General features: G+C 47.3%; 1 protein-coding gene across 2 annotated transcripts in view; it reads right to left on the bottom strand.

The window, feature by feature from the left end:
• Positions 1–435: 435 nt before the first annotated feature.
• COX6B1 (cytochrome c oxidase subunit 6B1) overlaps positions 436–21490 on the bottom strand; it is a 158100-nt gene continuing 137045 nt past the window's right edge. For both annotated transcript variants that reach the window (XM_078655315.1, XM_078655316.1), the window contains exon 4: positions 436–704. In XM_078655315.1, the coding sequence (XP_078511441.1) occupies positions 651–704 (54 nt within the window). In that variant the 3' untranslated portion in view covers positions 436–650. The remainder of the gene's footprint in view (positions 705–21490) is intronic.

Here is a 21490-nt window from a genome sequence, read left to right as displayed (position 1 = left end):
GCCTCCTCCTACTGCTATGAGCTCCAAAACAATCCCAATTTTTTTTTTTAAATCTAAATTCTTTCCTCTTCTATCCTTACACTATCTTTCTCAATCAAAATAACTGACTAACATATCCACCACTCAAATTACTTTCATATTTCACTATACTAATTCACCACTAATCCTTTATGGGTTCCGGAGTAGCGTGCTACTCACTGAAAAAGAACTTCTACGCTTCGTCAGGGGTAATAAAAGCTATATAAATGCAATTACAATACGAAATATTTATGCAAATTGAGTTGAGGCATTATAGTGTTACACAGTGCAGCGTCCACACGGGAAGAGAATTATTGGTCAGCGTTTAAGATTCCAGAAGAGCTTCCCAATACATGCAATGGAGCCCAGGCAGAGACCAAATAGCTAAAGTGAATAACAGTAAACTACTAGACACAATAAGAGCAACACTTTTATTGATTTCGTTCTTTAGCTTTGTATAATTGAGGGGTTCACCTTGGCTCAAATGCTCTATTTGCACATTTACTCGCGTTATGAATTCTTACATTTGATCCACCAGACTATCACAACCATTAAAGAGAACCATTAAAACTAAGCGTTCAGCATTGTCAGACATTGCTTAATAATCTTCGTTCTTTGTAGCAATCTTTTGCTTAAATCTTCCCTGGAAATGTGCCAGCTGCTCTCTCCTCATCCCATTTCGTCACCTGAAAAATCAAAACATACTCAATAAGAAATCTGATGCAGGCAAAGAAAAAAGTATAAAAGGTAATTACAGAAAGTTGGACTGAGTGTCACAGGGCATAGAAGTGCATGTGATTTAGTGGTCTCCCACTCAGTTCAGGCGAGTAAAGCTACGTTTTGCAAGAGAGTGTTCATCCCAGTCACATCCCAGAGATGAAGGCTATAACTTCACACACCCTTTAATGTTTCTATATAGTATTTACAAACTAGCAAACCAACATGAAAATTAAAAAGCCCCCTCCAGTATTTTTTAAACATTGGTTCTTCTCTCAACAGGCTCTGTAGGCAATCACCTTCAAACCTATGTAACATCACAAACATACCAACAAAAGACTTATGAAAGTGTTTCAGAGCACAAGTAGCTCTTTGGGAAAATTTGCCTGACAAGCAGAAACCACACGCTTCTCCTAGTACAACACAAACAGGCAACATAAAAAAATATATATATATACATATAGAACCCAAATAACCCACTGGTTCAGGGGTGTAGTAATTCTTATCACTTGATGCCTGTAGCACATTGTTTGAGATCAAGGAAAACACTTATGTTTATTTTGTCCAACAGACAAGTAAACCCAGCCCACTACAATACAAACCCTTAGGCTGTCCATTCCCACTGTATGAATAAGTGATTTTGAAAGTGGACTGCCTGCCACCAAGGCAAGATCAGGAACCGTATGTACACATTGTTTAAACCTGTATTAATGATTCACGATTACAAATGTCTTCACTGTTGGGTGAACACTTTAACGAAATGCTGTGAGCTCAACTTGCATCACTGGCAGAGGTTCCAGTATACAAACTTTCACATATGTTCTCAAACTTCAACAATATGAAGCTACTTACACTGCGCTCTAATTATAGGTCAACACATGTTGGAGCATGATAGCAAGGTTGGTGATTGCTTCCTAAAAACGTACACAAAAACCTACAACTTTAAATAAAGTTTTGTAAAATATAGTGCAACCTCAAATATTTCTCCAAGGCATCATTTACTGACATGAGATTGATGCATGCCAACCTTTTTAAAGAAAGCCACCTTAATGCACCCGCTGGTAAATGTCCTTGCACTAGTGCAGATTTACAAGCAAAAGATGCACACATTTGTTCATGCTAAAATCTGCCGAGTAAGTGGCAGCAAACAGGACAAATAGTGTCAGAAGCATCTGGTCACTTGGCCAAGTAGATATTTTATAAAATTCCACAACCTGGAAAACAAAATCAATTAACTTACACAAACAAGTAAACCATGGTCCAGTAATTAACGGTGCTATATTTTGGGCAACAGCCGCCATACACAGGCGAGCTTCCAAAAAGGATTCAAATATGGACTGTAGAGCCCATTGAAGAACACTAAACAACAAACAGGATCAACCTTCCCCTGCACATACGGACAGCCTCTAGATACCAACTTACATCCTACATGTCCAAATCCTAAGATTATCAGGATGCACAGATATAGTACAGTGGTGCAATAATGCAACTTAAAGCCATTACTGTTTTGCGTGGCCATTAACCTACTACATCATAACTACATGACTTCTGAACGGATGAGAGGACAGCAGTTGGGGTGTTACTTGTGCTAAAACCTGCACACTGATACAATGTTGCATGGAAAAGTGCTGGTTGCAGTTGGTAGAGGGGGAGGATGGACAAGCAGTCTTAAGGAGTCGCAGTACACAAGATGTGCGTAACACGAGGAAGCTCGCAGTCAAGGGCACTTGAGAAACTAGCCTATGGATGCTCACAGAGCATGAGGCTGTGCCCAATGAATAAGGTATATAATAACGATGGTTCATGCAAAAACATGTTTTACAAATGAAACAAATAGAAGCGCATTGCAAGAAAATAATGATAGACAAAAAGAATCACAAAGAAAATTTACTAAAACAGTAAGAAATTACAATAAAACAATGAACAAACAGGTGCTCATACAGTTACACAACCAACAACACAAAAGTAACAATTGACAGTGTAAACAGTAAAACAATGGCAGAGTCAAAATATACAAAAACAACGGAAGCGAACAATTGCAGAAAGAAAAATGGCAATAGAGGCTTGCTCTTTAATATGTGCCAAAGAGGAGCGTCTACAGCGGTTCAACCAAAATAATTAGTATGGTCATCGTCAGGACAAAGACAATTCAGAGCATCCGGTATGTAATTCCTGAAAAAGGATGTATGGGTATCAAGCGTAAAATTAAATGTTCGCATTGCACAAAGCAAAGAGATGACCGTGTACTAGAAGCCTGCACATCTCCTGAGGCGGAAGCCGGGAGAAGAGATTGATAGCGTCAAAACTGCTTACTTTTAAAACATTGTGTGTTCACTGATAACTGTGTATTTTAAAAGCCTTCATTTCGTGTTGCCATTTTGCACAACCACGCCCAGCGGACTCTAGCGCTGACGTGGATTGACTTGCAGCTTGCCGCCATTCGCTCGGCACCTCGAGGCCACGCCCATCGCCCTAGGCCACGTCCCCCTGCACCTCATTCATGTGCACTTCCCATCCGCGCAGCGGACGAGCGCAGCGGGCGCGCCTAAGGCAAGCCCGTCTGGGCCCAGACGGCCTTAGGCCCAGGTACTATGCACGATCCTCTAAGCCGTATAACTTACACCCAAGACAGGCTTCGAGCATTGAATCCGAATAAACATCCCAATTGTAAATACATCCTCTTGGAAGACAAGCCATTCACGGGCTGTGTCCTCTGCAACCCGCCGGAAGAACAGGAAAATGCACAAACCCTCCGACTTGGCCTTCTCAATTGCAGGTCTCTTACACGCTTACGAGATAAATATCCTTGTTCAAAACTCCACGCTAGATATAATGTTTCTTACAGAAACATGGCTGACGCCGAATAACGACTTTGACATGGTCAATGCCGTTCCCCCAGGCTATCAAATACGCTTCCTAAACAGACCGGTCGGGAGAGGCGGTGGGCTAGCCATCCTCTACAAGGACCACCTCACCTGCAGGATTGACAATGGCAATGTCAAAGATTGTGAAAGTTGTAACTTTACTCTACAGATCTCTCCTGCAATCTCTCTCTCTCTCCGGACTCTTAATCTACCGGCCGCCAGGCCCACTTGGGGAATTCTCCAGTACATTGATGGATCACGTCACACTAATAGCAACCACTGCCTCTAACTTCCTTCTCCTAGGGGATCTCAATCTCCATTTCCTTGACCCCACGGATAACTCCGCAGCCAACCTATTGATAGATCTTGCGTCAGTCGACCTGCAGCTCATGAACTCACAGGCCACCCATGAAAAAGGCCAGCTTTTGGATCCAATTTTTACGAATATTCTAAATTTTAAAACTCAGGAACCCATTCCCTTTCCTTGGACAGACCACCTACTGGTCCCCATGCACTGGCATCTTAAAACCGTTCCGACTCAACCATCTAAAACCAGGACCCTCGTTAGACGGTGGCACAAGCTGGTGCCGGAGGACTGGGAAGCTAAGCTAAGAGAATCCACCCCGCTCCCCTCCCTGGATCCCAAAACGGCGCACAGAGAATTTAATGAATGGCTCACCCATTCCTTGGATAATCTCATTCCGCACACTAGCACTCTAAAACATACCAAGAGGATCAGTCCTGCTCCATGGTACTCCCCTGCATTGAACGCCTTACGGAAGGAATGCAAAAAGTCTGAACGCATTTGGAGGAAGGATAAGTCTGTGAATAAAAAAGAGGTATTCCAGACATCCATGAGAGCATATAAACTAGCACTCCGTAACGCCAAAAGTGCCTTTTATGAGGAAAAAATAGAGAATTCTTCCTGCTCCGCTAGGGAAACCTTCCTTATTCTCAAAGAGCTCCTCCATGTACCCGCCCCCCCCCAGAAAAACCGCTGGACCCCAAAGCAGCGGAAGACAAATGTGTCAAACTAGCTACCTTCTTCGATGAAAAAATCAAAAAGATTCTTGCATCTCTTCCCGGTACCGAATCCGATCTCATTGAAGGAGATAAGGACAACCCTCCCCTGCGAATGAATTCCCCCCTGAAATCATCTGCCCTTCACCTGGTCTCCTTTGGTCCGGTTACCATGGAGGAGGTAACCGCCACATTTGCCTCAATCAAGAGTGGCGCCCCCAGTGCCCATACGGTTCCTCAAAAAAGTCACCCACACCATAGTGCACCCGCTGACCGCTCTGATTAACACCTCATTATTCCAAGGTGAAGTCCCTCTTAGCTGGAAAGAGGCGGTCGTTAAAGGACTTCTTAAGAAGCCTTCCCTAGACCCAGAGGACCTATCAAACTATAGGCCCATCTCCCTTCTCCCCTGGATTGGTAAGGTCACTGAGAAGCTAGTAAATAAAAAACTGTCACAGTTCTTGGAAACTAACCACCTACTCAAGAACTCCCAAACGGGCTTCCGACCAGGTCAGGGCACTGACACCGCACTCCTTGCAGCAGTGGAGAAGGCCAGAGACATTCTTGACACAGGAGGATCAGTGGCAGTGATCCTCCTGGACCTGAGTGCGGCCTTCGACACTGTCAGCCACCAGGTCTTAACTCAACGCCTGGGAAACATCGGAGTGAAGGACAAAGCTCTGAAATGGCTCACATCATTTCTCTGCCAACGCTCCTTCCAAGTCTGGGAAAGTGACAGCCGCTCCCCTGCCATCCCCCTCCGGTGTGGTGTGCCCCAGGGCTCGTCACTAAGCCCCACGTTATTTAACGTGTACATGGCCCCACTGGAGGAGGTGGTCACCCCATTTGGAGTGACTATCAACTATGCTGACGATACACAGCTGGTGGTAACGCTATCTCACCCCAAGCAAGAACCCTCCAACCTACATGGCTGTCTCTCCAAAATACACCAATGGATGAACGACTCAGCCCTCAAGCTCAATGGGCCAAAAACAGATTTTGCTCCTGGGACAAAAAGGGCTCTCCCTACCCCCGAACATCTGGCCCGTCTGTCTTGGGGAACCTCCTGCCCCCAAGGCGGAGGTCAAGAGCTTGGGAATATGGTTAGAAAAAGATCTCACCTTTAGAACACAGGCAAGGAAGACGGCCGGCGTCTGTTTCGGCCTTCTAAGGTCATGTAGGAAAGTGCTCCCCCTACTTCCTTTTAATTCCAGGAAACTGCTGATCCAAGGCCTGATTGTCTCCAGGCTGGACTACAGTAACGCCATTTATCTGGGAGCCCCCGAAGCTACCTTTCAGACCCTTCAGAAAATCCAGAATGCCGCGGCCCGGATGCTCACGAACACCCCGGCCAGAACATCCGCAAAACCCGCCCTGAAGAAACTGCACTGGCTGCCGGTCAGGGAAAGAGTGGTTTTCAAGGCCCTCTGCCTAGCTCACAAATTGCTCCACAATGAAGGCCCACCAATTCTCAAAAACTGTATTACCCCCTATAGACCCACCAGAGCACTCCGATCGGACCACGAAAACCTCATAGTGGTACCCAGAGTGAAAAAAGCCCGCTCAGGAGGTCGCCGCTTCTCGGTTCACACAGCGAAGCAATGGAACGCGCTCCCTCTGAAACTAAGAACAGAACCGAACCTCCTCCGCTTTAGGAAATCGCTCAAAACTCTTCTCTTCCCATAAGCCATCTATCTCTTCTGCACTCCTTCTCCTCTGAATTATGAGGTATAGCGCTGGGATACTCACGGGTGACTACGCGCTCTATAAAAATTTTAAATAAATAAAATAAATAAGTTAAAACAAGATCAGTGAAAAAGTAAGAAGAAAAAAAAAGAGGGAAAGTGATTTAAAACCCCATAAATGTAATTTTTTACTGTTTTAGTAAATACATCTTTTTTGTAATATTAAGTGTCTATTAGTATCATTTTCTTGCATTGCACTTCTACTTATATGTTCCTTTTGTAAAAAAAATGTTTTTGCTTTAACCATTGTTATTCTATACTGTACTTGCCCCAGGGCCGGGTAATGGGGCTGCCCCTGTTTGATGTATAAGGTATCCAACAAGCAGTTGCTAGTAGACAGAAATAAGGAAGGGGCACACAGAGTATGCTATTTTCTCTGGCGAAGAGATGCAGAAGGAAGAAACACATCTGCATGGAGAGTGGTTTTTTGAAGACAAAGTGAAGGTGTAAGACAGTCTTGAAGGGTGCTATCCTTACTGTAGCAAGAGCGAAATGAAGGTTGGTGAAAAACAATTAGCACTTCAAAGGTCACAGTAGTGAGTGAACATGTGCAATATAGAGGTGAGTAGTGGTAATGTGTTAACATTTTTATAAACTATGCACAAGCAGAAAGAGCTCCGATTTGTAGCATGGATTTTTCTGCAAAAATAGCCGAGAAATTTCCGAAAACCTACAACTGTTTAAAGTGATCTGCAGATGTCATACCTATCTCTCAATTTACAGGCAGAGCAGAGCCAAGGTGTGTAGAAATATCAGAAATAAATAAGGAAGGGCTTAAGTCAAAGAGGCAAAGCTGCACAAACAGTTAGCATAAACGATCAGCAGAGCAGGCACGGAGGTTTGTGGCACTCAAGTCGGCTGACTGAGTAAAATTCACCAAGATAGAGGTTGGAAATACATGGCAGCCAAGCAAGGAAAATAGCCAAATCTTAGTTGCATAAGTTTTGTTTACGTTGCAGGGAAAACTTTGTATGAGTTAATTGAAATAATACCAGTCATGGTTTTTTTCTAGTCACTAAATCTGTTTTACTTGTTTGATTGAGGTTTAAAAAAAAAAGAAAAAAAAAAAAAAAAAAAAAAAAAAAAAAAGAAGAGTGCCTGTTCCCACAGATGTTCAACATTTAAAAATTGAAGTGAGGCGACTAGTAATATGGTCCAGGCATTTGTGCTTGTAGACTGGCTAAATTGCATCTCTTTTCAGATAGAAGATCAGTGTTTCTATTTCTACTTGCCTTAATAAAATATATTTGAGGAGGGATGCTTTCCAAGCCAGGTCTAGATCCACCAAACCAAATTCCAGACAAATCTGCGCCTGTGACTCATTGCATGGAAGGTGATAGAAAGGAATGTATGCTTTGCAATGTGATGTTGAGGAACAATCCAATTTTTTCTGGGAAAGTTTCTTTGCCAAGCGCAATTGTGGGCATGAACTTTGCCTTTATGACTTTTAGTAGCGGAGTAAATGGACAAAGTTTTGCGCCGAATGGTCTTACAGACCTCTATTAAAGATGCAATATTTTAGTATTACGTGTTTAGGTGCTGTAAGAAAGTGTATCTGTGCACATGGTACCTAACTTTGGTCCAGCATATACAGAGTCCACAGTTCCCAGTGGTTTGGCAGAGGCTAAAGTTAGATATAACCTTACTCTAAGTGGTAGCTTGGTCGAGCAGTAAGGCAGTATCAGAGGACAGTGTAAAGCATTTGTTGTACCCACTCAGTCAGCAAATGGTCTCAAACACTTAAAAACTGAACTCTAGGCCAATTGTTTTGTATCAAAATATATAGTTTTATTTTTAGAACCAACAAGGTATCAAAATATACTTTCTCAAAATGAGTTACTTTAGTCAAATACTTTTCAAATAGGCAATAGACTTTTTGATTACAATAGTTGCAGTTGTTGCAATAGGCAACACAATTTCAAACACAATGCAACGTTGAGCTCAATGGGAAATTCTAGGTAAAAGCAATTAGTTAATTTGTAGATTACTTTTCTAACCACAGGACTGGATCCTAGATTCAGTCCTGGGAAATTTCCTGTAAACATTTAAGTAAAAGCGTTTTGGCTACAGTAGTGATTTTTAAGGAATATTATTGTATTTTAAAAGTTGAGACAAACTTTTCACATAGAATCACCAATGTTATCCTATGGGAGGAAATTCACTTAGCAGGTAAGTAGTGTTCGGATAACTTTTTCTTACTCAGGGTTGGATCCTGGATCCAGCACTGGTGCATCTCCTGTATACAGTTGAAAGAATGAGTTTAAGTCACACAGGTGATTTATAAGGAATATTTGTAGTTTCTGAAAATCGACACTTAGAAACATTTAACCAGACAATAGATTCCTATGGAAGGAAATTCAAGTTACTGGTACGTACAGTTAGGATTACTTTTCAGGGTCAGTGCTGGGCTAAAAGATGAAGCGCTGGGTTCTCTCCTGATAACAGGTGAGTAAATCGGAAATCATTGTTCAGCTGATTTCAGGTGAATATTTTAAATATTTCAAAACTCCACACTTAGAAGAATTTCCAAATGAAACCAGTCAATGTTAGCCTCTGGAAGAAAAGTGAGTTATCAGCTTTTGAGTAAGTACTCGACGGGCAGAGTTACGGTTCTGGGCATAGACTCTGAGGTCTCCCAGGGTTAGGTAGGTACAGTTGGTACATCCACAGCAGCACAGGGGAAGCCGGGAGCAGAGGTAGTTAGGCCCAATGTTATCCAATGAGAGGTAGGGGGGCCTTCGGTTGATGGCTGCTGGCAAGCAGGCCACGCGGCTGTGGGAGCTGGGCTCCTGGTCACTTGCTCAGGGCAAATGAGGAAGTAGGTTAAGACCAAGGTTGCACTGCCAGGGGCACTCAGGCGGCTGGGTGCAGGGTGCTTTTCAGCTGTCGGGCACTCAATGTTATTCAATGGAGATATTGGAAAGTGAACAAAGGCTACAGGCTCAGGGACGGAGATTCTTCAGGACCGACCAACACTTCGAGAGGGGAGTAGGTGCAGCGGTGTCTTTTGAGGTCAGGAAATCTTACCCTATACTGGTCGCGGTTGGAGGGGTCCCTTGCTGTGGGGCTGCAGGCGTCGTCTGGGTCGTCAAGGAGGGTCCTTGGACACTGGATTCCAGGTCAGAATCGCCGGGGGACGTCCTCAGGGTCTTTGTCCACTCAGGCACAGGCCGGGCTCGGCGGGTGCAGAGTGTGCTGGATTCGCAGTTCCTGGCTGGCACCAAGTGTATTGCTGTTTGAGCAGAACCACTGCTCATGGGAGTCCCAGTCATTAAGAGGTTCAAGGCAGGCAGGTCCTCCGGGGTTTTCAAGGTTGCTGTCCGCAGGAGTTGCCGGGATTTAGCAGGAGCAGGTTCAAGGATCAACAGGCCTGAAGGGCTGGGGCCAAGTCAGTTTGTGTCGTCCTCTTGTTAACAGCTTCTTCTTGATCTTCTTTCTTGATTTCGAATCAGGATCTGCGGAAGGAAGGTTCAGAGTGCCCCTAAAGAACAAGTTACTTCCCTTCGGTAACGCTTTTTCTGGTGGATACAGTATCTGCCTGTGGATTTCTCACCTGGTGAATATCCCAGCAGCATTTGGAATTTTTTTGTAGCTCTCCACGCCGACAAGGACAACGTCATAGAAGCCCGGTTTCACTCGCGACTCCGCTGACGTCACTGGAGCCATAAGAGAGCCTCGTCGGCGTGAGTATGTCAGTTCCGCCCTATTTTTCCGTGCCTTCGAGGCACATGGACGGACCGACATCAATATTATTATTATTACGGCAGTCTTGTATAGCGCATGGTTACCCTAGAGCATCCCAGCGCTTAACCAACAGAGTAATACTTAGGTGAGTAGAAGAGCAGCAGTTAACAGAAAAAAGTATTCAGATGTTTACGAAAACGCAGGAGGCATGGCTCAGAACGCAGGCTTAAAGGGAGTGAGTTCCAAAGAGTAGCAACTTTTACAGAGAATCTCCTCCCTCCTGTACGGGCTTTTTTCACCTTAGGGATCTTAAGTAGGTGTTTTCCGTCTGAGCGGAGCGTTCTACTTGCCTCATAAGGGGTCACCATCTCTTGCAGAGCAGGGGGGCCTTTGCCTTGCAAGATTTTATGTGCAAGGCAAAGATTTAAATTTCACCCTCTCTCGCACTGGCAACCAGTGCAAAGCTCTCAATGCGGGTTTGGCCGACCGTGACATAGAGATGTTATTAACCATTCGTGCCGCCGCATTCTGAACTTGCTGTAGTTTGTTCAGAGTGACCTCAGGGGCGCCGAGATAGATTGCATTACTGAAATCCAATCTCGATATAATCAGCCCCTGGATCAAAAGCTTCCGAGATGGAAATGGAAGAAGAGGCAGCGCTTTGCACACAGATCGGAGAAGGCCGAAACAGACACCTGCCAACCTAGTAGCCTGGGTCCTGAAGGAGAGATCTTGCTCCAACCAAAATACCAAGGCTCTTGATCTCAGCCTTGGGTTTGGGGGGGGGGGGGGATCCCAGACAACTAGGCCAAGCGGACAGTGGGATTAAGGGACTTTTCTTTCCCATCAGCATGATTTCGGTTTTTGACCCATTTAGCTTTAGTGCTGATTCCCCGATCCACGTATGGACTTTGGATAGGCAGGAGTGCAGCACCTGGGGATTTTCCATGGCCTGGGATAGGGCGAACACCAGCTGAGTGTCGTCGGCATAGCTCACGATTTTGATGTTGAATGGAGCCACCACATCCTCCAAGGGGGCCATGTACACATTAAATAATGTGGGGCTCAACGAGGAGCCCTGCGGCACTCCACAATGGAGGTGGGTGGATGCCGATCGTGCGCCGCCTTCCCAGACCTGAAAAGTCCGGCCGCTGAGAAATGACCGAAACCATCTCAGCGCAGTCCCACACACTCCGACGTCTGACAGCCGCTGAAGTAACACTTGATGGTTAACAGTGTCAAAAGCTGCACTAAGGTCCAGGAGGATCACTGCCACTGATCCTCCTGAATCCAAAATGCTTCTTGCTTCTTCAGCGACTGCCAGCAAGGCGGTGCAAGTGCCTTGACCCGGACGAAAACCCGTTTGAGAACTTCTCAGTAACCCGTTGGACTCGAGGAAGTTGGACAGCTGGAAATTAACCAATTTTTTCACGATTTTACTGAGTCCCGGAAGTAAAGAGATGGGCCTGTAATTCGCCATGTCAAGGGGATCGAGGCTAGGTTTTTTTAGGAGGGCTTTTACTATTGCTCCCTTCCAGTTGGGTGGCACCACCCCGGACCCCAAAGAGGCATTGATAACCTCGGTTATTGGTTCCACAACGGAAGGGGCCACCAATTTGAGGATCCTCATGGGGAGTATATCCTGGGGCGAGCCACTCTTAACGGTCACCAGGACCTTGAGAACCTCATCCTCAGATACTGGTCCGAGGGACTCAAGGGTCACCCGGGTTCTCCCTCCATCCTCGTTAGGCTCTACTCCTATATTAATTTGGGGCAGGGTAGTCAAATTTTTTTCTATTTTAGTATAGAAGTACTCTGCTAGGTCATTACATTTTCCTTCAAGATTGTCAGTGGAGGCAGGCGGTGCCGGGACCCTCAAGAGTTCCTTGACTACTAGGAAAGTTTCTCTGGAAGAGTTGGCAGCGTTAACAATTCTCCTTTTTAGGAACGAGCTTTGGCACACCGAATAGTAAGTTTATAGTTCCTTATCGCAGCTCTATATTCGGTCTTACATGCTACTTCCCAATTCCTCCTCCAGGCACGTTCCAGTTTTTTACAGGCCCTCCGCATAGCTCTCAACTCTGGTGTATACCAGGGAGCGGAGCACGTTCTTTTCTCCCTCCTTCCTACCGATCTTATCGGTAGGACAGAGTCGAGTGCATTGGACACCCATCTGCAGAAATCTGCATCCGCCAATACCGGGTCCTTCCCTAACGGGGGGCGCGAGCTTTCCAGTCTGAGCGTCAAGTTCTCCACAGACAACCTAGACCAGGGTCTTTCCGGCGCCCGAACAAAGATGGTGGAAGTACTCTCCATCTCAGTGTGCCAGGTGAAGGGGATCATAAAGTGGTCCGTCCACGGGAGGGGAATCGGAGAGGCAGCTTTCATAGCAGTAACCTTTGAAAAAATAGGATCAAGCAAATGACCCTTGTTATGGGTAGCCTCTAGGTTTATAAGGTTGACCTCACAGGCTTTTAGGTCACATTGAAGGGCTGACGCCTGCCGATCTTCCTGGTCGTCGAAATGCAAATTAAAATCTCCCAAGGTAATAAAATTAGTGGTAGAGGCGGCAAGAACCATCACGGTTTCCATAAAGGAGCTCACGAAGTTTCCAATACTCCCTGGAGGGCGGTAAACTAATATCCCAGACATCGCCACAGTGGGTGAAATTTGCAAAGAGAACTTAGAGCTCTCACAGTCTTCCACTTCACCATTTTGGGCTCTACATGCCAACAAATTCTTATAAAGAATCGCAACACCTCCCCCCGCCCCACTGGTCGGTCCTGTGAGTAGATTAGAAAGCCAGGAGGGAGGGCGTTCACTATATCTGCTTCTGAGCCTTGCATGAGCCAAGTTTGTTAAAAACAGAACATCTAAATCATGTTCCTGAATAAGGAGGCTAATTTCCAATGAATGCCTCGGAAGGGATCTACAGTTCAGTAGGGCAGATCGTAAGGTGTGCTTTGCCCCTACTTGGATAGAGGAGTTACATAATGCAGTGTGTAAAAGGTTCAGTACCTTTATGCACAAATGTGCAGTGCGAAGATTTCAGGGGGCGCAGGCAAAGTAAATCTGGCCGCGAGTAAGAAGTTGCACAGCTTACCTGATTGGTCCGGGTTGCTAGCCCTAAGCCCGTCCGGGCACAGACGGGCACGACTCTGGCGTGACTCCGGCGAGAGTCCGGTGAGTCCGCTGCGCGAGTCCGCTGCGCATTGTCATGCCCGTATTAAATACCGGTCTATCATCCTTCAGACGACTAGACCGATCTCCCCAATGGCATATGTACAGTATACATGATTTTGAAACAATACAGTGTAAAAAAAATTCAGAAAAATACTTCCAATGTACAATTAAAGAATATCAATATTGTAGGTATACAAGGGTGGACAACGGGGAGGCGGGTGGGTCAGTGAGGAATCCACAGGCAGATACTGTAGCCACCAGAAAAAGCATTACAGAAGGTAAGTAACTTGTTCTTCTGATGGATACATCTGCCAGTGGATTCCTCACCTTGTGAATAGAGTCCCACAGCAGTCCCCACTCCCGGAGGAGGATGTCCACCCTTCTATACATAAAAGTCCTGTAAGACAGAACGCGCAACGTGACCATCCCTCACCTCGGAATCTAGGCAGTAATGCTTCGCGAAGGTGTGGATGGAGGCCCAAGTTGCCGCTCTACAAATGTCCTCTACAGGAACACCTCTAGACAAAACAGATGTCTAAGACTTTGCTCTAGTAGAGTAAGCTCCAATACCCTCTGGAGGCTCCTTACCGGCCAAAGAGTAACAAATCTTGATGCACAATATAATCCATCTTGAAAGGGTGCGCTTGTGCACCGCTGTGCCTTTCTTGCAGCCAGTAAAGCCCATGAAGAGCTGGTCATCCACACAATAGTCCTTAGTCCTATCAAGGTAAAAACTCACCGCCCTCTTAGGGTCCAGGCGGTGAAGCCGCTCCTCCTCCTTGGAAGGGTGAGGGGGAGGACAGAAGAAAGGAAGGGTGATGGACTGCCCCAGATGGAAGGGAGTTACCACCATAGGCAGAAAAGCAGCCCTGGTCGAAGAACCTTTCTATCAGCATGAATCGTCAAGAATGGGGGTTTTGAACTCAGAAGCTTGAAGCTCATTTACCCTCCTTGCCGAGGTGACGGCAACAAGAAAAACAACCTTTAAAGACAATAGTCTGAAGGGACAATTGTGTAAAGGCTCAAAAGGAGAACTCATCAAGTATGTTAAGACAAGATTCAAGTCCTATTGAGGAACAATAAATGGAGTGGGCGGATATTTGTAGGTAAGGCCCTTAATAAATTGTAACACTATAGGCGATTTAAACAGACGGCTGGTCCGGCAAGCAAAGGAATGCCGACAAAGCCGATAAATATCGATTCACAGTAGCCACAGCAAAGCCCTGCTGGGCTAGAGAGAGCAAACTGAAGGATATTGGGTAAACGAGCCCTTAAGGGGTCAATAGACTTCTCTCCACACCATGAGACAAATTTGGACCACCTATAGGAATAGATAGACTTGGTGGAGTGTAGTCTGGCCGAAAGAATTACATCCACGTCAGGCGGGAGAGAGAAAGAATTCAGATTGCCCCGTTCAATCTCCAGGCATGAAGGTGTAAGCTCTGGAGGTGGGGTTGTAGAACCTGCCCCTGCAACTGCAAGAGGAGATCTGCCCTGAGAGGGAGACGGAGCGGAGGACACGAGGAGCAGTGGAGAAGATCTGTAGGAGATCTGTGTTCCACACCCTTCTTGGCCAATCCGGGGCGATCAATAAGACTTGGGCCCAGTCTTGGCAAATCTTCCTCAGAACCCGAGGAATCAAGGGTATGGGAGGAAACACGTAAAGGAGTGGAGACCCAACTCAACTGAAGAGCGTCCCCCAAAGCCCCCCGCATCGGATACTGGAGACTGCAGAATGACGAGCAGTGAGCGTTTCTCGTGTGTGGCAAACCGGTCCACCCGAGGAGTTCCCCACATCCGGAAGACTTGACGAACCACCTCCGGATAAAGCCTCCACTCGTGGTCGGCTGAGAACTGCCGACAGACTGTCTACACGCAGGTTCAGAACTCTGGCCAGATTTGCCATCAGACAAATCCGATGGTCCTGACCCAGGACCAGAGACGCAGAGCCTCTCTGCAAAGACAATGCGACCCTACTCCTCCCTGTTTGTTGATATACCACATCGCAGTAGTGTTGTCCGTTAGGACCTGAACCGACTGACCGCGAAGGGAAAGGAAGGAAAGCCTTGAGCGCCAAACATATCGCCCGTAACTCCAGAAGGTTGATGTCAAACAACCTTTCCTCTGGAGACCAAAGGCCCTTGATCTCCAGATCCCCCAGACGAGCACCCCACCCTAGAGTGGATGCATCAGTTATCACTGTGGCCACCGGCGGAGGTAGATGGAAGGGCTTTTCCTGAGATAGATCTGCTGCAGCTTCTCTGGAGATCCTCACAGACCCCCTGAGATCTGTTGTGCTGATACCACTGCCTGCGTTGGAACCACTGGAGCGCCCCTCATGTGCCAGCGAGCATGGTTGACCAACAGAATGCAGGAAGCAAACAGGCCGAGCAGGCGAAGGACCTTCAGGACTGGAACAACCGCTCCTTTGTAAAACAAGGGAATCAATTCCTGAATGTCGAGAATCCTTTGTGGAGGAGGGAATGCTTGACAGAGAGTGTACAGTACCGCACCTATGAACAGGTTGCACTGAGAGGGCACTCTTGGGCACGTTTATCGAAAAACCCAATTTGTACAACAACTGAGTTGTCACCTGCAGATGATGAAGCACCTCTTCTGGCGACTGATTTGAGCAGCCAGTTGATAGGGGAAAACTGGAATCCCCGACCTTGTGAGATGGGCTGCCATCACCTTGGTGAAGACTCGAGGTGCAATAGTAAGTCCAAACGGGAGAACCGCAAACTGATAATGTTGCAAGCCCACCATGAAACGGAGATACTTACTGTGCGACTTCAGGATCGGGATATGAAAATACACGTCCTACAAGCCGATTGACACCATCCAGTCTTCCTGCTGCAGCGCCTGTAGAACCTGCGCAAGGGTGAGCATCTTGAACTTTTCCTGCTTCAGAAAAAGGTTCAAGATCCTGAGACCCAGGATTGGACGTTACCTGCCATCCTTCTTGGGTATCAGGAAATACCGGGAGTAGCATCCCTGACCCCTCTCCCGCTCTGGAACCACCTCTATTGCACCTTTTTATAATAAGGTTAAGACTTCCTAGTGCAGGAGAAGAAAACAAGTTACTTACCTGTAACTTTGGTTCCCCAGTATTGGTAACTTTCATAGATTCCCATGCTTTGTATCATTCCCAGTCGTCGGAATGGGAGCCTCGGTAGGATAAAAACCATAGAAACAAAAGAGAAGCCTAGGCCTCATCTCATTTTGTATCCTATCACCCTCTTTTTGTAAAAAGAGACCAAACTTTTGCCAGGACCAATCAGAGCAGTCTCACCCTCTAGAACCTTCCTGAGAGAGCTCAGAGCCTCAGATTTTCGTAGCCGTTGTGCAAACCGCCACTATCTCTGTAAAAAGACTGAGTTTTCCCAGGGGAGGAGGGTGGGCGCATGGGAATCTATGAAAGTTACCAATACTGGGGAACCAAAGTTACAGGTAAGTAACTTGTTTTCTTGCCCCAGTATTGGAACTTTCATAGATTCCCATGCTTTGTATCAGAGTAGCTAGCAGTGAATTACCAAGAACGCATTTTGTAAATACATGGCATCACATAACCATATCCGTAATACATATAGCATAAGAAAAAATAACAAAATGTGCTCACCAGGATGGAGGGATCGTAGGGAAAGCTCACCTCTCAATGAAACAGATTCCGCAGGACTGCCTGACCAACAGCCGCGTCGTCTCGCCCTGCAGACTCCAGGCAGTAGTGTTTCGTGAAGGTATGAGTACTGCTCCACGTTGCTGCCCTGCATATGTCTTTAATGGCGACTCCCGAGAAGAGAGCCACCGACGATGCCACAGACCTTGTGGAATGTGCACGGACTCTACTGTCCAGTGGCTTGCCCGCTTCCTGATGACAGAATTGAATCGCAATGGAGATCCAGCGGGAAATGCCACTCTTTGCCAAAGGAAATCCCTTCCGTGGTGCGCTGTAGGACACAAACAACTGGGTTGACTTCCGAAAGGGACGTGCGCGCTCCAAATAAATTTTTAAGCATCTCTGAACGTCCAAAGAATGTAGCGTGCGTTCCGCAGGCGTAGAAGGGTGTGGAAAGAAAGATCGCAAAATCAAAGGTTCATTCAAGTGGAACTCAGATGGCACCTTAGGGATAAACTTGGGATTGGTGCGAAGAATAAGACCCTCTCTTTTAAATTGCAGGAATGGATGCACTATGGAGAGGGCTTGAAGCTCACTCACTCTTCTCGCTGATGTTAGAGCCAAGAGGAGGGCAAGTTTCCAAGACAGGAACTTTAAATCTGCTTTGTGCACAGGCTCAAACGGAGCTTTCATGAGTTGAGCCAGGACAAGGTTGAGCTGCCAAACCGGTGGAGGTGGACGAACTGGCGGATACACCCGGAATAAGCCCTTCAAGAATTGTTTAACGATCCTAGAGGACCATAAGGAAGGACCAGAAGAACTGCGTCGAAACCTTGATATGGCCGCTAGATGTACCTTTACTGATGAATGTGCCAAGCCAGACTTAGCCAGAGATAGTAAATATGGCAACAATTGATGAGGTTGGGATTTGTAAGGATGGAGACCTTGACCTGGACACCACAAGCAGAATCGTTTCCATTTTGCCTTGTAAGTCTTATTGGTACTTGGTGCTCTGGCCTGAGACAAAACCTCTCTGCATTCCTGGGAGAGTGTTAGATGACTGAACTCTGTGTTCAGGAGCCACGCCGTCAAGTGGAGCGATTTTGGGACCGGATGGTAAACCTGCCCCTGACTCCTTGACAACAGGGACGGAATGGGTTGTAAGCGAATTGGAGAAGCTTGGGAGAGCCTCAGAAGCTCTGTGTACCAGAATTGTCTGGGCCATGCTGGAGCAATTAGAATCATTCTGCAGGGCTCTGCCTTCATCTTCCTGAGAACTCGAGGAATGAGGGGGATTGGAGGAAAAGCGTAAAAGAATGCGCTGTACCAAGCCATCGAAAGAGCATTCCCCAGGGACCCCTGATGGTGAACTTTGCTTGCGTAAAACCGGCATTTGGCGTTCTCCGGAGAAGCAAAGAGGTCGATGGCTGGCGTCCTCCAAACCGAGAACACCCTGTCCAGAATGGACTGATTCAATTCCGACTTCACTTCTGTCGACTCAAGGCATCCGCCTTGACATTGAGTGAGCCCGCCAGGTGTTCGGCTGTCAGAGTGATGTTGTGTAGAATCGCAAAATCCCAGATCCGTTGAGCCTCTGTGGACAGAGTTTGCGATCTGGTACCTCCCTGCTTGTTGACGTAGTGCATGGCCGTCGTATTGTCCGTCCGGACCAGCACTGTATGGTTGCGAACTCTGGGAAGGAAAGCCTGCAAAGCCAACCGAATGGCCGTCAGCTCCAGGAAATTGATATGGCACTGGCGCTGTTCTGGACTCCAGTGTCCACTGACTTGAAGCTCTCTGAGCACTGCACTCCAGCCTTCTAACGAGGCGTCCGTTGTCATGATCATGGGTGAAGGTGAAATCCTGAATGTCAGACCTTGAGCGATATTGTCTTTTAGAAGCCACCATTCGCTCGCCTTTCTCATTGCCGATGTTACCAACACTTAGTCGTTGAATGACCCCTCTATCTGGCGCCATTGCTGGTCTAGTTCTTCCTGCAGAGGACGCATTCGCAGCCTGCAATGCGGTACCAATGGTATGCAGGATGACATCGACCCGAGAAGGGATTTGTATTGGCGGACTGAAAGGCATTTCTTCTGGCACAGTTGCCGAGCTGAAACCATCAACTTCTGTTGCCGTTCTTCCGAAGGACGAGCCGTACATGGAGTGGTGTCCAAAATGGCCCCCAGGAATCTGGCGGTTCTGGAGGGCAGCAGGACTGACTTGCGTTCGTTCAGCTGAAGGCCCAGGGGACGGAACAAATGGATGCAAGTTGAAGCTGCTTGAGTAGTTTCCTCGAAAGATGGTGCTTTGACGAGCCAGTCGTCCAAGTAAGGGAAAACTTCCAGGGATTGCTTCCGAAGAAAAGCTGCTACTGGTGCTAACACCTTGGTGAACACTCTTGGTGCCGACCGCAGGCCGAACGGAAGCACCTTGAATTGTAAATGGCTCTTTCCCACTGTGAAGCGTAGGTATTGTCTGTGAGCTGGGTGTATCGGAATATGGAAATATGCATCTTCCAAATCCAGGGACGCCAAGTAGTCGCCTGGATTCAAGAGAGGAAGAATTTCCTGAAGAGTGACCATCCTGAAAGAGAGCTTGACGAGATAGGTGTTGAGCTCCCTGAGGTCTAGAATGGGGCGCCAAGTCTCTGCCGTCTTCCGCACGAGGAAGAACCTCGAATAAAAACCTCTGCCCCTCTGAGAGAGAGGTACCGGTTCTATCGCTCCTTTGAGGAACAATTGATGGGCTTCGAGATGGAGTAGTCCCAGATGTCCCGTGCGGAGGGCACCCGGAGCTCTTGTTGGAGGAAGATCTTGGAATTCCAACGTATGGCCCCTCTCTACAATATTGAGGACCCACTGATCTGATGTTATCGATTTCCAGCTGTTCAGACAAAAGGATATCCTGCCCCCCACTGATCTGACTGGGAGGGGAGGAACAATAGGTAGAGCAGGAGGCCGCTATTGGCGCTTGGTGTGGTCACGGCCTTGACGGTTCTGCCGGCCTCGCGGCTGATGGCGAGAGAAAGACGCCGATTGCCCCTGGTTGGAATACTGGGGTTTATAAGACTGTGTAGGCTGAGAGGAATATCTCTGTTGGTTTCCTCTGTACGATGCAAATCCTCTGCCTCGTGCACCCTTGAAGGGGACTTTACGGTAGTTGAGTGACCCCAAGGATTTAGCAGTGTCCGTGTCCTTTTTTATATTCTGCAGGGTATCGTCCACATGCTTGCCAAACAGCATTTCCCCATCAAATGGGAGATCCAGGATCCTATTTTGGACCTCCTGACGAAACCAGGTGGCTCTTAACCAGCCCTGGCACCTTAGCACTGCTGAGCCTGCCAAGGCTCGAAACGCCGTGGAAGCAATGTCCATTGCACAGTCGATAACTTCAGCGGAAGACTTCTCCCCTTCCATAAGCACCTTTTTGGCCTCCTCCTTTGAGGGATCTGGTAATAGTTCCACAAAGGGTTCCAAGTCGCACCACATCTGGCAGTCGTATCGGCCTAGGATGGCAAGAGCGTTTGCCGCCCTAACAAGCAGGCTGGCCATGGATGAAAATCTCTTCCCAACGTTATCTAGACGCCTACCGTCTTTGTCCAGAGGCGTGGTCAAAGGTGTGGACGGATTCTTAGACTTGCTTTGGGCCGCCTGAGAAATCACTGAATCAGGCTTTGGCTGACCAAGAAGGCAAGCTGGACTGCCTTCTGGAGCTTTATACTTTTTCTCCAGTCTTGGGAGAACCGGAATAACTGTTGCCGGATTTAGCATAATTTTCATTCCTTCCTCCCAAACATGCTCAATGATGGGAATAGACTTGACAGATCTCCGGTATTGTTCCTTAAAGTCATAAAGGAAACATTCCGATTCCTCTCTCGTAACAGACAGCCCAAACCTCTTCGCTGCCCTTTCCATCAAGTGATGAAAACCCCCTATATCCACTGGAGGGGAGATGGAAGTGTCGCGACCAGCGGCGTCCGGATCTGCAAGCCCACTGTCGTCTTGGTCAAAGTCTGGGTCTTGTAACGGATCCATTAAGGGATCCACCTGTACAAGTTCCTCATCCGAAGAGGTATCTGGTTGGGCAGCAGGAACTGGGTCGGGATCTGGTGTGCGGACCCGGACCGAAGGTGTCACTGGTGGTGGTGAAATGGGCACCACTGGAAGACCAACAGCTGGCTGCACTTGCGACTGTATCTGCGGTGGAGAATGCGCAGGCTGGCCAGAAGGTTCAGACGGAAACCGTCTACGATAATCTTGTAGCATCATTTGTAGATCAGAGATGAGCTCAGAGGGCATGGCCACCATGCCCTGTCCCAAACCAGGAGTGTGTCGGTCTTACGGAACATATGGACGCACCTGAGGGCCACCAGCATGTTCATAATACTCCTCCGTGTCCGTATCCTGCATCTTTACATTCAAGTCCGAGGGACTATAGGCAGGCCCATAATTGTCACCATCTGTTGAAAGTTAGGCTGAAACCGTCAACATTATCGGCGCCCTCTTGCTCTCCTTAACCTTTTTGCGCGTAAACCAGCCGCCATTTTGGGCACCATGGCTTCCCTGCTCTCGCTGAGAGCCAGCGCGCCTCTCTCTCCCTCCTAGCTTCGCTGGCAACCCCCTGCTTGCACCTGCCTTGAG

The sequence above is a fragment of the Lissotriton helveticus genome, chromosome 7, assembly GCF_964261635.1.
Source record: "Lissotriton helveticus chromosome 7, aLisHel1.1, whole genome shotgun sequence".
NCBI classification, from domain to species: Eukaryota; Metazoa; Chordata; class Amphibia; order Caudata; family Salamandridae; genus Lissotriton; species Lissotriton helveticus.
This window is presented reverse-complemented; position numbering and strand designations above follow the sequence as displayed.